At 39.8% G+C, this 14,340-nt stretch overlaps 3 protein-coding genes across 12 annotated transcripts in view; 1 reads left to right on the forward strand and 2 right to left on the reverse strand.

The window, feature by feature from the left end:
* Hnf4 (Hepatocyte nuclear factor 4) overlaps nucleotides 1–6,145 on the reverse strand; it is a 34,664-nt gene extending 28,519 nt beyond the window's left edge. For 2 of the 5 annotated variants that reach the window (XM_070300717.1, XM_070300710.1), the window contains exons 1-2: nucleotides 4,470–4,815; nucleotides 2,350–2,486 (exon numbers count right to left, since the gene is read on the reverse strand). In XM_070300717.1, the coding sequence (XP_070156818.1) occupies nucleotides 2,350–2,446 (97 nt within the window). In that variant the 5' untranslated portion in view covers nucleotides 2,447–2,486; nucleotides 4,470–4,815. Of the gene's footprint in view, nucleotides 1–2,349; nucleotides 2,487–4,469; nucleotides 4,816–5,816; nucleotides 5,877–5,938 lie in introns of those variants that run through there. The other 3 variants (XM_070300712.1, XM_070300711.1, XM_070300713.1) reach the window with 3 other exon arrangements.
* Nucleotides 523–11,999, forward strand: LOC138935856 (E3 ubiquitin-protein ligase ZNF598). 6 transcript variants are annotated; one of them, XM_070300708.1, is made up of 4 exons: nucleotides 7,160–7,239; nucleotides 7,330–7,421; nucleotides 8,094–8,674; nucleotides 8,800–11,999. In XM_070300708.1, the coding sequence occupies exons 3-4, from the start codon at nucleotides 8,261–8,263 to the stop codon at nucleotides 11,176–11,178; spliced, it is 2,793 nt and encodes a 930-aa protein (XP_070156809.1). In that variant the 5' UTR covers nucleotides 7,160–7,239; nucleotides 7,330–7,421; nucleotides 8,094–8,260; the 3' UTR covers nucleotides 11,179–11,999. The 6 variants fall into 6 exon arrangements, with proteins under 6 accessions (XP_070156810.1, XP_070156809.1, XP_070156808.1 ...); XM_070300709.1 differs by lacking the exons at nucleotides 7,160–7,239; nucleotides 7,330–7,421 and adding an exon at nucleotides 523–626; XM_070300707.1 differs by lacking the exons at nucleotides 7,160–7,239; nucleotides 7,330–7,421 and adding an exon at nucleotides 7,428–7,568.
* A 225-nt stretch (nucleotides 12,000–12,224) lies between these two features.
* Arf102f (ADP ribosylation factor 4) lies at nucleotides 12,225–14,054 on the reverse strand. Its single transcript, XM_070300720.1, has 2 exons — nucleotides 13,743–14,054; nucleotides 12,225–13,647 (listed from the first exon to the last, which is right to left on the reverse strand). Exon 2 carries the CDS (start codon nucleotides 13,545–13,547, stop codon nucleotides 13,005–13,007), a length of 543 nt encoding a protein of 180 aa, XP_070156821.1. The 5' UTR covers nucleotides 13,548–13,647; nucleotides 13,743–14,054; the 3' UTR covers nucleotides 12,225–13,004.
* Between the last annotated feature and the right edge of the window lie 286 nt (nucleotides 14,055–14,340).

Consider the following 14,340-nt stretch of genomic DNA (forward strand, 5'->3'; position numbering starts at 1 on the left):
GGTTCTCTCTATAACCATCCTCATGTAGCATAAGTGGCAATGCTAAGTCAAACAAATGATAAATGTATCCAGACAGCATTCAGAATTTTTTTGCGAGCGCGTAATCGATATGATTGCATCGATGAAACCTTGAAAGTCCAATTATTTCTTTAGTATCAGATAAGAAATACGCCATGTTACAAATGCCAATCTTCTTTGGAACCTTCTTCATCTTACAAGTGTTTTGATTTTCGTCAATATAGACACGCTCTATAATGAAGCTCTCCCTATTCGCAAAATCTCGCATAAATATCAGAGCAGTTCCCTTTGTCTATCATTAGATAGGTGTGATTAGAGGGCGACAAATATTGACGGGGTTACACGATCACGGCGACGCGGTCGGGAACTCGACGCTCGAGCTCTTTCCTTGTTATTCCGGGTTATCTGCTGACCCCTTCGACGGTTGGCTTACAACGTTATTATAAGTCGCCGATACGACACCGCCGAGGATGCAACCTTCGATTTGTCATGCAGTCAAAACGTGTCGCGATTCATCGACAAGAGAAATCCGTCCGAGGATCCATGGTCATCGAAGATGGCGCGTTTCGTTCTTAGACGTTTAACTCGAGCCCGGAGGATATGCTTAGGTGAGGTAATTTTTTTTTTCTCATAAAGATAAGTGCTTGTTTAGCACTCATTTAACGCGCAATCTCGTGGTTTCGAAACGGTTCTACCGTTCTATCAGAGCTCGCGGATGAAAATGCTGAGTCAATTCTATCGTAGTACGAAGAAAAAAAGAAAAAGCGTTTACGATGAAGATATATCATTCGCTACGATAATTTTTTTCAGATTAAAAAAGGATCTAAATAATACGTATTGGCGGGAGCGTCTCTCCCATATTTTCCCTGCTTTAGCTGTTATCTCACATAAACACGCTTCTTCGTACGTGATATTCGCTTCCATCGCGAATCATGGAAATAACCACGCGAGGATGTCACGTGCTTTGACAAGGATGACATCGTCGATGAATTACCGTTAATCAAATAAATTGGATAATAAATCAGTAATAATAAGAGAATTGTTTTACAAGTACAATTCGAATAAAATAAAATTTTATTTTATTTTATCTCGAATATTTTCAAATTACACTTAATAGCGATTAATTTGCGCGAACAACTTTGTTTTTTATTTTACATACTGTCTATTGAGTGGATAAATATTAATTTACTCGAATTTACCTTGTCGGGATATAAAATGCAACGTCAATCGAAAAGAATTATATTTCACGTTGTCATTTTGAAAAATATCTGACCGTACACATCTAATCTAAAAATCTGTCTTCGAAGGAAAGAGGAAAGGCCATTATTTCGGAATACAAGAATTATTAGTAAATTATATTTCATTATCATTTTGTCGATCAACGACTAGTAATTTGATTCTTTCCTAAAGCGATGGCGATGCCTTCGCGATCGATTGTCAAGTCAATCACCATTTTAGAGCGCATCAACCCTCGACGATGAGTTCCGAATCTTCATCCGTCAGATTCAACATTAATCTCTCTCTCTCTCTCTCTCTCTCTCTCGCTAAGAAAATTTTAACAGAACAATGAAAAGATTTTTGTTTAATATGCCGGCGATTCGCACGCGCATTCCTAATCGATTAACAGACTGGTTGCCATTTTGGTGCTGTATAGCCAGAGGGTCCCTGGGTTATCTGCAGCCTCCTTATCTCAAGCGTAGCTTGTTCATCCCGCACGAAATTTTTACCCATGAAATGTCGAATAGAATGTGCACGTCTGCGGCACGATTGCGTAACGGGCGTGTGCTTCTTCGCCTTTCCCGATTTTTAAGCGCGCGCACGTCACAACCGACGTCTTTCCCCCGACCGTCCTTCGCAATGAGCTATTTACGGCGACGTAACGAAACGATGCATAGAAAGTTTGCCAAATTGCTATCGCAAAACGCGCGCGGAATATTCATTTCGAAGCTGAGCGAAAGAGTCTTCTTGTATTTCGGGCGCGTATCCAGCGCGGAGCGTAGATGAGAACGCGCTTTTCGTCTCGGGATTAAAACACGCGAGGTGTACGTATATATTGATAAAAAATAAAAAGCTATAATAACGAAAAAGCTTACGGGACACGTGTATATATTCGTGTATATATAACTTCGAAGTAAAGATTTTCGTAAATGACACGTATACACAGAGAGACGAGAGATAAATAAAACATGATATTCATTAGCATTTCTAATTTTGTAAATTTCAAGTATTGGGAAAGAACCATCTTACGCATTAATCCATGTAAATCGCTCGTTGAGTGAAACGACATTACACTCATTATATGCGCTGCAAAATATTCATAAAAGTACTCACCGCCATTCGGCGAGGAATAGGGCGCCGGATATTCGCCTCTAATGATCACGCTGTCCTTAGCGGTCACCGTTAATTCTTGAATGTCATGGTCCTCCATGTCGGGACCGCCCCCGCCGCTCGCCTCGCTGCACCATCAACTGCGAAGCGATAAAAATTGATCGGTCATATCGGCATCGACACCGAATTGGAAATTGTATTTTTATAGCCGCTCGCGCGTGCCCGAAAACAGGCGTCTGCCTTCGAGTGCAATTGTCAAAAAAAGAGCGAGATAAAAGGTGGGAAGAGGGGGGGGAAAGGGAGGGAGGGAAGGGAACACCTTGCGATGATCGTACTTCTCGGATCTCGCGATTCTCATCGGCGATCGTCGATTATTTTGTAAATATCCCGACGCGCCGGCTTCACGCTATCTAATGCTTGGTCGCCATTTAATCTTCGCTTTCAGCGAGATTATTAAACGGCATCACGAGCGGGAGGAATGAGAAGCAGCACATCGAAGCGTGATTTAAATTTGTCTTTTATACAGATTGTTCGCGCGCGTTCAGTAAGATCGATCAATCGCACGCATATGAGATTTATCCCGAGATTCCGGGGAGGATTTAAAGTAGAATTTAAAGGCGACTCGTGACAAGACTCTTAAATTTAGATAATAATTTTTGTAACCGATATTATGCGTTGGATATGATTCCGATGTTGCACGAATAAGATCAGGCCTTTCTTTCTCGCTCTTTTCTCGTGAGTATAAACAGAGTAAGGTAACCGAGAGGGCGCGATCTAAACAAGTTAAAATTAAAAGATTCGAAATAGCCGGGTTATAAATAGGAATGAACTTGCGATTCATCTAAGAAAGTTTTGTAATGTTTCCTAACGAAATATGTAACATCTGGCTATTTTGAGATTATGCGACGCAACGTAACATTTAATGTGATGTAAAAATAATGCAGGTGAAAAAAAAAAATTTTTTTTAGAAACATTATCTTAACTTATTATACTGCATTGCAAATTCACACGTGTATAATTTAATCTTTTTTTTTTTTCTTTCTCTGTATGCATATATTTTCTAACGAAATGAATGGCTCTTGATGACAATTAATCGAGATTTTTGCTATCAATTAATCTACGAACTGAAAATAATCTTCAGTATATTTTAGCAATCTGTTATCAAACTTCTGAGTCAAGGCATATGAAAAAAATTAATTTATTTTAATATATTTCGTAAAAAAAAAATCACGTGCTTCGCAGCTTCTAATGTTATTTGATATAATTGTAGTGAGGGACTAGAAAGCTTAACAGCATAATCTTAGATATAAATTTTTGTTTAGCATTTATACACTGAGAAAAAAAGTTGTTAATTTGACTAAATTTGTCTAATTATTATTTCTTTGTATTTCTTTAATTGAAATATTTAAATATTTAAATCAAGTACGATATATTAAAACTAATATAATGTATATATTTGATTTTAAATATTTAAATATAATTAAAGAAATACAAAGAAATAGTAGGACGAATTTAGTCAAGCCAACAACTTTTTGTTCTCACTGATACTAATACATCTAGTTAAGACTCGTGATATCCCTGATTCTTGTCCTTTCAAACTCTCAATACATGAAAAGTATCACATGACGCTTGTGCAGAGGCGTATTCACAAAGAATAGAAATCAACTCGTTATTTCAAAAATCATCAAGTGCGCAACGAACAATCGCGCATTTCTATTGTCGCAATTCGAGTCATGTAAAGAAGATTAAATACAATCATATGTATGTGTATAATATGAGTAACGTTTTGCCACCAGGGCGACTTTAGAAACTTGACAACCGAGACGAATGCGTTCACGATAACAAAGGCGAATTGCAGTTGACAGTGTTTAGCGAACTGAGAAAGATTTCGAAACAGATTATGAGTATTAACTTTACGCTGCCACAATCCGAGAATTTATTAAATTTTTTTCATCGCGTGTACAATATTTTTCTTCCAACAAATAATTCACGCAGAATCTGACGAAGAAAAAAAAGTTTCGCCAATTTGCTCTAAAATTTCTTCCTAAAAGGACAGGGTACCTACAGAACACCCTGTATACGCGCCTTCGCTATCGCACGAACGCGACGTCGTCGACCCTAACCTGATTGATCGTCGATCGGCGGCGATCGCGACGTCCCTTCGTCGGTGGCACGCGCACCCTGTCAATGACAGCGCCCGGCGCGAATAAAACACCTGTTTACGCGTCGGAGATGCGCGCATGCGCGTTCGCCATGCCGACGAATATCCCATCAACCGGAACAGAGAGACGATCTCTTTTCGCTCTTTCTTTTTTCTTCCGTTGTCGCGCGTTTTTCGTTCCTCTTGCCCGCTTTCAATTCCGGCTTTCTTCGCGCCGAGCCGAAGACACTCGCGCATGCGCTCTTCTCCGCGACGCGACGACGAACGCTCAAAGTCCGCCCCGACGGAAAGCGTCCGCTCTACTGCGAGCTGCGACGATCGATACCGCGTCGCGCGCTCGTCGCATTGCGCGCGCCGCGCAGCGTTTTTTCCGATGTATACACACGTGCTCGACGGTGACATGGCGCGAGATCGTTTCCGCGGATCGAAATTTCTCGCGGCGATAATCGTGTCTCTTCCGCAGCATCGAACGGTTCGAGATTATACATGAACGTTTTATGGAACACGCGCGATAATCTTTCAGCAGCGCGTTAACGAATATCATTGACGAGTAATCTCGAATAAAGCGAATTTAGGATAAATAATATGTATGATTTTTATTTTTATAATTGAATTCTTTTAAATTATAAGAGCTCTCTTCCTCTTTTTTTACCTCACCGATCGAGTTATGTATATTATCCTTTACTTGTTATGCTGATGAGATCGCATTTTTTGTTCGGATCACGTGGCTCGTATTGTTTAATATATTATGTGCTATCGTGATAAATATTATCACTGTTTCTTGGCGTAGACAAATTTGTGAATTAAACACGGAGTTGCTACGTACATATGATGAAGTCATAAAATATATTTAGAAAAGTGAAGTCTCTCTCTCTCTCTCTCTCTCTCTCTCTCTCTCTCTTTGGGTAAGAAGATATTTCATTATCGCAGAGTTAAGATGGATTGGCTGTATTATCAGATATATTGTCTAAGATCCTTCGATGAGATATACACATGTCCAGCGTATAAAAAGATATGAATTTAACCAAAGTCGTTGCAGCGATAAAAAAGAACTTTAAGTAATATTCAAAAATTGCTATGAAAAAAATAGGAATCTTTTTAAAAATTATATTAAACGAAGACGTTTTATATGATTCCAAGATAAAGACATTAATGGTGAGACAAAATTCACACGGGATTACATATGATACTTGTCGATTTATAATTTTACATTTTCGGTACAAAAAATTGAGACGGACGACTGATAATGTAAGATAAAATTAAAAATAAGAAAAGAAATCTAATTAATTCGTCTATTTATATGGCATACTTGTGGAAAAATGGTGGTCTTGTACAAAAGAGTTTCAACGGATCCACGTTATCGGTCACACATTATAAACACGTCACTAGGCCAGGATTAATGAGTTAAAGTTGCCATAGGTGCACGCTCACCTCGTTACGTCACAGTCACTCTTCCTCCATGTCGTGCCTATCGAAGCACGTGTTACGGCGATACGACACACGCTCCCGATTAATAGCTCCGCGGTCAGCGCGGTTCGCGGCGAACAAAAACCAAAAGAGAACTGCCTTGAATTTATTAAATAATTGTTTATGCATTTTCTCGGTTCGTATTAATGGACTCGGTGTGTGCGCGCGTACGCGCATCGCCTTCGACGGGATTGCTTACGTCACCCCGCTCATTACGTATGTAAAGTTGCGGTGATTATAATCGCCGCAAGGATATCAATCCGACACCCGTGAATGTGCAAAAGTAGTTCAGATCGTTACATAATTTCTATCTCCTCGTTAAAATAATCGAATATCAATAGAGCGGAAGTTGCAACATTCTTTTCGCTTTTCGCGCGACTCGCGATTGGAATTTTGCTAATATAAAGCCCGTATCAGACTACGCATTGAAGATTGACATTCAAAAGATTCACGATTGAAATTTCACCAATCGGGACAAAGAAATTTTAGTCCCTTTTGCTCTGATTGGTCAAATTCCAATCTTTAATCTTCAATTTTCAATACGTAGTCTGATACGGGCTTAATCCTCGTCACTAATTAATTATAGTTTTGTACCGATAAACGTTTATTAAGAAAATTCCATTCTTACCGATCAGTAACAGGCATCGTAGAATACGTCAAAAGTTTTTAACATTTTTGATGCTAAATATATCTTTACATAACATAAAATCTCTAATAAAAAAAAATGATATTAAAATAAAATTTACTTAAGTTAAAGTTTTTTTTTTTTTTTTTTTTTTTTTTTTTTTTTTTTTTTTTTTAAGGTTAAATATATAATTCAGAAACTTTGTGTGTATGCGTGCGTACGTGTGTGTGTATGGTATCTCTTTATATGTTCAAAAACGATCGCGTCCAAAGAATCTGATTTAGTTCAAGAAAGCCCAATTTTATAACATATCTTGTTTAACACAGACAAGAAGAAACTCGCGAGTTTATCAGGATTAATAGTTGTAACCGATATGGAATCGGATATGAAATGATTATATAGTATAACATATAACCAATTATATTATTTATACCATGGCAGATGGCGCCTGCTGCCTCATCACACTGCGATAACTCTTGCGATAATGTCACGTGTCTGCAAAGAAAAAGAAAAAAAAATTTATTTATCGCTGTTCGATAATTTGCTGTACAAAATTTGCTTAATATTCGAAAACTTTTACCCCATATCTTTCAGCATTGGTTATTGAAAAAATTAATGATCCTGAGATACGTGACCGTTGGTAAAAAGCAGGATCGACCAAAATGTTCTATCGCAATTTCCACGTTAGATCGCGGCATATCATTTGTTTTTCTCTTTTTTTTTTCTGTAGAATCCACGGTTACGGAGTCGTGCGATAAGGAAGCATCCCGCGAGCACATATGTAAAATCGTACTTTCGGAGACCGCAAGATATCACCGATCGGTACGAACTGCCATCGCTCTGACGCGACCGAAAATACGAATACGCGTACGGAGGTGACATACGCACGTTTCCGGGTTCGCGCGAGTAATAATCTCTGTTTCCGAGCTGGTGAGTGGTGCCTGTCGTCGACCCGCGGAGAGAGGTGACGTATGTACCCTAGACAGGTGAACGGTGGAGGCGGGTCGCAGGTAGAATTCGGATCGACGTTTTCTCGACGAGGTCTCGACCATCGGTCTCTTTTTCTCTCTCTCTCTCTCTCTTTCCTGTCCTTTCTTCTTCTCGTTTGTATTCGCGCACGAAATTTCGTTTCGCGCGATCGAGAAAAGCGCTCGAATCGCAATCTCCGTGCGATTCCGATAACCTTCGTCCGCCGCCGAGAATTTCTGCCATCTGCTGAAACCTCTGCCAATTTCGCGCCCGACGAGCGGCCGTTATCTATTTTCGGAGAATCGTGTCCGGTCGTGCGCCGACGAATCTCGGAAGGAGTCTCACGCCAGTTTTCGGCACGATCGGATATTTTCGAGGATTGCGTCGCGTGACATCGATCACGGCTGACACGACGGATGATTACGGGTGTCTAAACGTGCGAATAATTTGCGGTTGCATGTTGCATTAGAATTAGATTATCTCTCTTCTCTCTCTTTCTCGCCTTACGTTATGTTTTGTTTTTAGGAGCCAGTGTACCGCAAAGAGATCTTGTCATTGATTAACACTTAAACAAAGAACATTGGCACAGAAAAAGCTTTTATTTACTGACACTGAGTGGAAGTTCGAACAGGGTGATATTTCCTTGCGAAAGCAAACAGAATATTTGAAGAATCTTAATACCTGTGGCCAGGATGTCTGGAAATAATGATAGTTTTAATAATAATACCTGTGTGGTGTGCTACAAGAATGTTGATATCTATAGCATTGGCATGTGCGAACACCCTGTGTGTTACGAATGTAGCACCAGAATGAGGGTGCTCTGTCGCCAAAACGAATGTCCCATTTGCCGGCAGGATCTGCCAAAGGTTGTGTTTACGAAAGAGATCAAACCTTTCCATAGTTTAACTATGACAAACTTGCTAGACACCCGATATGACATCTATTTCACTAATCTTGATATCCAAGAAAAATTCACTGAATTATTAGCTAATACTTGTTCGATATGTAAGGAGAAACTAGTATTTAGCAGTTTCAATAGTTTGAAAGATCATATGCGACAACGACACGAGCTGCATTATTGTGACCTATGTGTAGATAATTTAAAGGTAGGATTTGCACATACATAACATTTTTAATTATTAAATAAATGAATAAATATCAATTTACATGCGTGTGTATCAATATATACATCATAACTTATATACATCGCAACTTTTTTATCTCTAAACAGATATTTTCGCGTGAAAGGCGTTGTTATACAAGGTCGAATCTAGCCACGCATCGGAGAAAAGGTGACATTGATGATAAGAGCCATAAAGGTCATCCGCTCTGCGAATTCTGCGATCAGCGATACATGGACAACGATGAACTGTACCGGCATTTGAGACGCGACCATTTGTACTGTCATTTCTGCGACGCGGATGGTTTGCATCAGTATTACAGCTCGTACGACTATCTCAGAGATCATTTTCGGCAAGAACACTATCTGTGTGAGGAAGGAGTATGTGCGGAGGAGAAATTTACGAGTGTTTTCCGAACCGATATAGATCTTAAGGCGCACAAGGCCAGCGTTCACGGCAAACAGTTGAGTAAAGCTGCCGCTAAGCAAGCGAGAACATTAGAGTTGGAGTTTACTTTAGCGCCACGCAGTGAAAATCGAATGAATAGAAGGGGCATGGTGGGCGCGTCCACGTCGAGAAGCACGAGGGATTACAACGGTAGAGATTATAGTTCGAGGGATTACCAACAAACCTCAATACCAAGCGGATCCAATTCGTTTGCGTCCAACAACGAACCTATCTTCACGAGACAACCTTCCGTGGATGTCCAGAGCACCGACGAATTTCCCACGTTAGGTGGTAATGCCGCCATTCCTGTTGTTCCCACTTTGACTCAGACTAAGAGTAGAGGAAACGTGACCATTCGCAGTACTGTGAGGAATCAACCGCTCGCTGTAACAGACGAGAACTTTCCTGCGTTGGGCTTAGACTCTGCTGGTCCTGGTATCTCGAAAATGGTAAATTTCAGTGTCTCCAGCAGCAGTAATGCCTCGGGAGCCAGTGGCGTAGCACAGTGTCAGAAAGCTTCCGCATCCTCGAATGTTTCTATTCAGGTCAACCACGAACCCAACGGCACCGTTACTACCAGAGTGTCCGGACCCAACATTAGAATACGTCCCGCGCAATTATCGATAGATTCCGATTTTCCGGCCTTGGGTAATACCGAACCGTCTACCAGTACTGCCAATTCGACTCAATGGAAGGAAGTCCTTCAGTGGACCTGTTCGAAATCGGCACCGGCCAACACATCGGCGAAATCTAAGAAAGTCGCGCCGCCGCCCTCGATACCATCGCCACCGCCCATTCAATCCGGCGAGGATTTTCCTAGTTTAATTTCTAAATCATCGAAATCGAAAAAGCAATCGATAATTACGGTAGTACCATCGTGGGGACAGAACTCGCAAAGTTCTAGCGCTAGCAACAATGTAAAAACGACGGATCAGACGAAGGGCAAAACGAAAAAGAAAAAAGCGAAACAGGTTTCGAGTGGTAACAGCTCAAGCGGAAACGAGTCTAATAGCTCTAAGTCGAATGTAAATACCGCAACGAAGAAAGAAATCGAATTGGCGCATAACTTTGATAATCGCCACTGTGTCGTGTCTAAAGAGGATACGCAAACCGTACAAGGTTCAAATAATGTCACAAGCAGCAATAATTCGTCCAATATTACGAGTGTGCAGAACTCGAAGGAGCCGGAGCATATAAATAAGAAGGACAAGAGAAAGAACAAAAGCTACGCGGATGGAAGTTCCAGCATTGCAACCGTTATAAATATGGAATCCGGAAGTGGAAGCAATACTACCTTAAACGGAGAAAAGCAACGAAAACGCAGTGAACTCAAAATAGATAGTCTGAATACGACCAATAATAATATCTATCGGACGGAAGACTTTCCCGCTTTAGGTAGCACCAATAATAGTAGCAGACCGCCGGGTTTCACGAATCCGCCTCCTGGTTTCGCTTCGTCGACTGTGCCACCACCCGGTTTCACCATCAAGTATAACAGCATCGACAAATTGCACGACAGCAACGGCTTGACGTTCACGAACAGCTCCGGCGAGAGCTATTCTATTTTACCGGATAACAGTAGCAGTAAACACGCCACCCAAGCTTATTATGTATCGCCACCAGATTTTCAGAAACGAAATACATGTCTGGTAGCAAAACTTAACGAGGTCCTTATCGAGCAAGACAAGATTGAGGAGTTTCGTTACGTAAGCGGTCTCTTTCGCGGAGGCACCTGTGACGCCCAAGAGTACTATACGCATTGTCGCGAAGTTATGGGCGCTGATGCATTTGAGAACGTATTCCCCGAGCTTTTGGTACTATTGCCGGACATCGTGAAGCAACAGGAATTGTTCAAGATGCACAAGAAGGAAGTCGGTGGCAAAACGAAGGGACTGGAGATGTGCGCAACATGCGGTCAGATTCTCAAGAACGGCACAGACTTTAGAATGCATATGTCTAGTCATACGCTGGAGAATCACTTTCCGGCATTGGGTAATAAGAGCAATATATCATCAGCAAAAAATACGTGGGTACGTAAATAAGTTGATCACACTCCTTCGTCAGTTGTCATCGTTTTCTAAGACTTGTGCGAGTCAGATGTCAGCACTGAAACCATTGTAAATATATCGCTTTTATTATTTTTATCATCATCCGAGATAATCTTTATTGCGTATTGAGAGTTTATATCTTTATGCAAGAATAAGTGTGTAATATTTACTCCAAGAGTCAATCAATTCTCATTAATATTAAAACGATTTATGCATAGAATTAATGCTGATTAGTCGTCATAGAATTGTTGGGTAAATTGTGATTGAAATAAAAAGAAAAAAATAATATACCAGAGGTTTTATAGACGGTTGTATGTAATGCTTCAAGACGCAATTGGCGTGATAAGAGAATGAGATTTTTTTTCTTATGTGTAATAAACTCTTTATATGAAAAATAAGATATACTGAATACAAAAAAGTCTGTTAAAAATGAATATGATAAGATACGTACATATATTATATATATAGTGACGAGGCGCACTGATGTTTCAACGATTGTCTATTTCTGTGCTCTATACTTTAAGACTTAAAGACACCTTTAAGTTTTAAGACACCTTGTGTACATAAAGTTCGTACAAAAAAAAAAAAGAGAAAAAAAATAGAAGAGTTCCTTCTATAATTTATTTCATATATTTCTCGAAATATATATAGAGATGGAATAGATTGCTGTGGTATACATATATATAAAAGAATAACACAATACATATTAACAAATTGTTTGATACATTATACAGTACTTGTAGTATTATTGTACTGTTTTGTACTGTAATAAAATTGTATATTCAGTTTTAACACGACAATACATAATTTTGATGAGCGAGCAAACAAGTGCTATTATATTTCGTAACCTGCTTTTTTCATCTAGTATCTAGTATCTGCCTTTTTTTTGTTATTGAACATTAATGATAATAATAACAACTATAAAAAGAAAATACTATTCATTTTTTTTTTTAACCTCATAAGGTGAAAAAACTGATTAACTTATATATTCTTTCTATATTTTCAGGGTTTATTGTGACAATGACTTTTAAACTCGCTGCTTACAGTTTTTAAATGTCTATTTTTATTAAAAATGAGAGTTGCAGCTCAAAAACCATCATTAAGTTTTATTTCTTTTCACAATATTAAAATTAATCAAGTACTTATTTATAAGCCTTATAAACTAGTAATTATTTATCTCAAAAATTTACTTATCTGTTAGAACAGGATAGAGTGCAAACGACCTGTGTATATAACATCACATAATACATCATATCTCATTTCTAATGAATAGTATGGACGTAGATTAAAATATAAAAAATAAATCGTGATCCAATAATTTTTTCACATGTTTAATATAACATAAATAAATAAATTTTTTGCATTTAAATCTGTTGATAGAGACTTTGTCACTCGATGTATCAAAAACCAAATTAGTAGATCTAATGATAAGTATATATGAAGCAACTTAGAATTATGTACAACCTTTATGTATAATCTTATGAATGATGCAAAAACATCTATTATGTCTTAATGCTTTCGCACACTTCTTTCCTGTGAAACAAGTTTTGCTTTTGGAACACATTTCACATGAATTTTACTGTACCTAAGAGGTAAAAAAGTCAACAGATCGCTCTAATTTTTTCTGTTTGCATTTGCATCAATTTCTATAAGCAGTTAAAATCGCAGCGATTGTTAAACTGTACATGTGACTGGTACTATACTATTATAGATGATACAATTTGATTGATAATGGAAATTGCTGAGTGACTTTTGGCTATTCTACGTCCATATTGGATGAGTAGGTTGTCCTTAAGGATATCAGTTATAGTGAGGCGCTATCACTTTTTGGCTAGCTCGTTACTCAACCAGTCCAGACCTTCGTACAATCCGTGTCCCTGCGTGGCACAGGTACTTTGTATGTACCAGTGACGTCCACGCAATGAATTTAGGCCTAGCTTGTCCGTGAGCTCAGCAGCAGTCATAGCATTGGGTAGATCTTGCTTATTGGCGAACACCAACAGCACCGCGTCCCGTAACTCGTCCTCCTTCAACATGTTTGCCAATTCGCGTTCCGCCTCGCCGATACGTTCGCGGTCGTTACTGTCTACCACGTAGATGAGACCCTGAGTATTTTGAAAGTAGTGCCTCCAAAGTGGCCGGATCTTGTCCTGACCGCCCACGTCCCATACGGTGAAGCAGATATTCCTGTACTCGACCGTCTCGACGTTAAAGCCGATCGTGGGTATGGTGGTGACAATCTCGCCGAGTTTCAATTTGTAAAGTATGGTGGTCTTACCGGCGGCGTCCAGACCCACCATCAGTATCCGCATCTGCTTCTTGCCGAACAGCCTGGTGAGCAAACTGCTGATCGTGAGGCCCATCTTTTCCGCAATCGGAACGCAAGCGGAGAAGTACCGGAGTCGCGCAGAATCTTCGAAAGGAAGTCGCTCGCCACGAAACCGACGATGACGAAATCTCGCGCTAATTTGTGACAATACAGTTTTCGACTTAGTTTAGCTTTGTCCGCTTGTCGCAAAATAATTCAGCTGACGTACACAGACAGAAGTATCCCTCACCTCTCGCCCCGCCGACTTTGGCAGCAACACACCCAGCAAAATCACGGCAAACAGTAAACGTCACCTTGCGACCGGAGGCGCTAAGCCGCCGGAAATAGTTGGCAAGATTCGTCGCACACGCCACGCTCGTACGCTTCAATTTGGAAAGCTGCGATCAGTTCTCGACGTCGGTACTCGCGCTTTACTTTTTCCGATCGAATATCACTCTTATTCGGATCTATCTTGCGTCAAAATCGCGGAAACCACCACGCAGAGAATGACAAAGCGCGGTTCCCGTCCCGTTATCGTACGACGAGAAGTTAGTCGCACTATCGCGCATTGTCGCCAACTTCGTGCACTCGTGACGCGCGCAATTTGAATAGAAAACGTATGCGTGCTAATTTTTATGATCATCTTGTGTCATAATAAAATTAATACATTCTATTCTTTTTGCAGTCTTGTAATATTTAGTTTGGCGATTTTAACTGTACGAGAGTTCAAGTTTTAAATATTACTTAAAATTTACTAAAAAAAAAATCTATCTTTTTTTTTATGGCCAATTTCCCTATCCAAGCCACTTGCTGAGAATCCCAATACCGTATGATATCGTAAAAGATCA

The sequence above is a fragment of the Polyergus mexicanus genome, unplaced genomic scaffold (genome assembly GCF_030449975.1).
Source record: "Polyergus mexicanus isolate NDT 795.1 unplaced genomic scaffold, iyPolMexi1.0 SCAF_8, whole genome shotgun sequence".
Taxonomy (NCBI): Eukaryota; Metazoa; Arthropoda; class Insecta; order Hymenoptera; family Formicidae; genus Polyergus; species Polyergus mexicanus.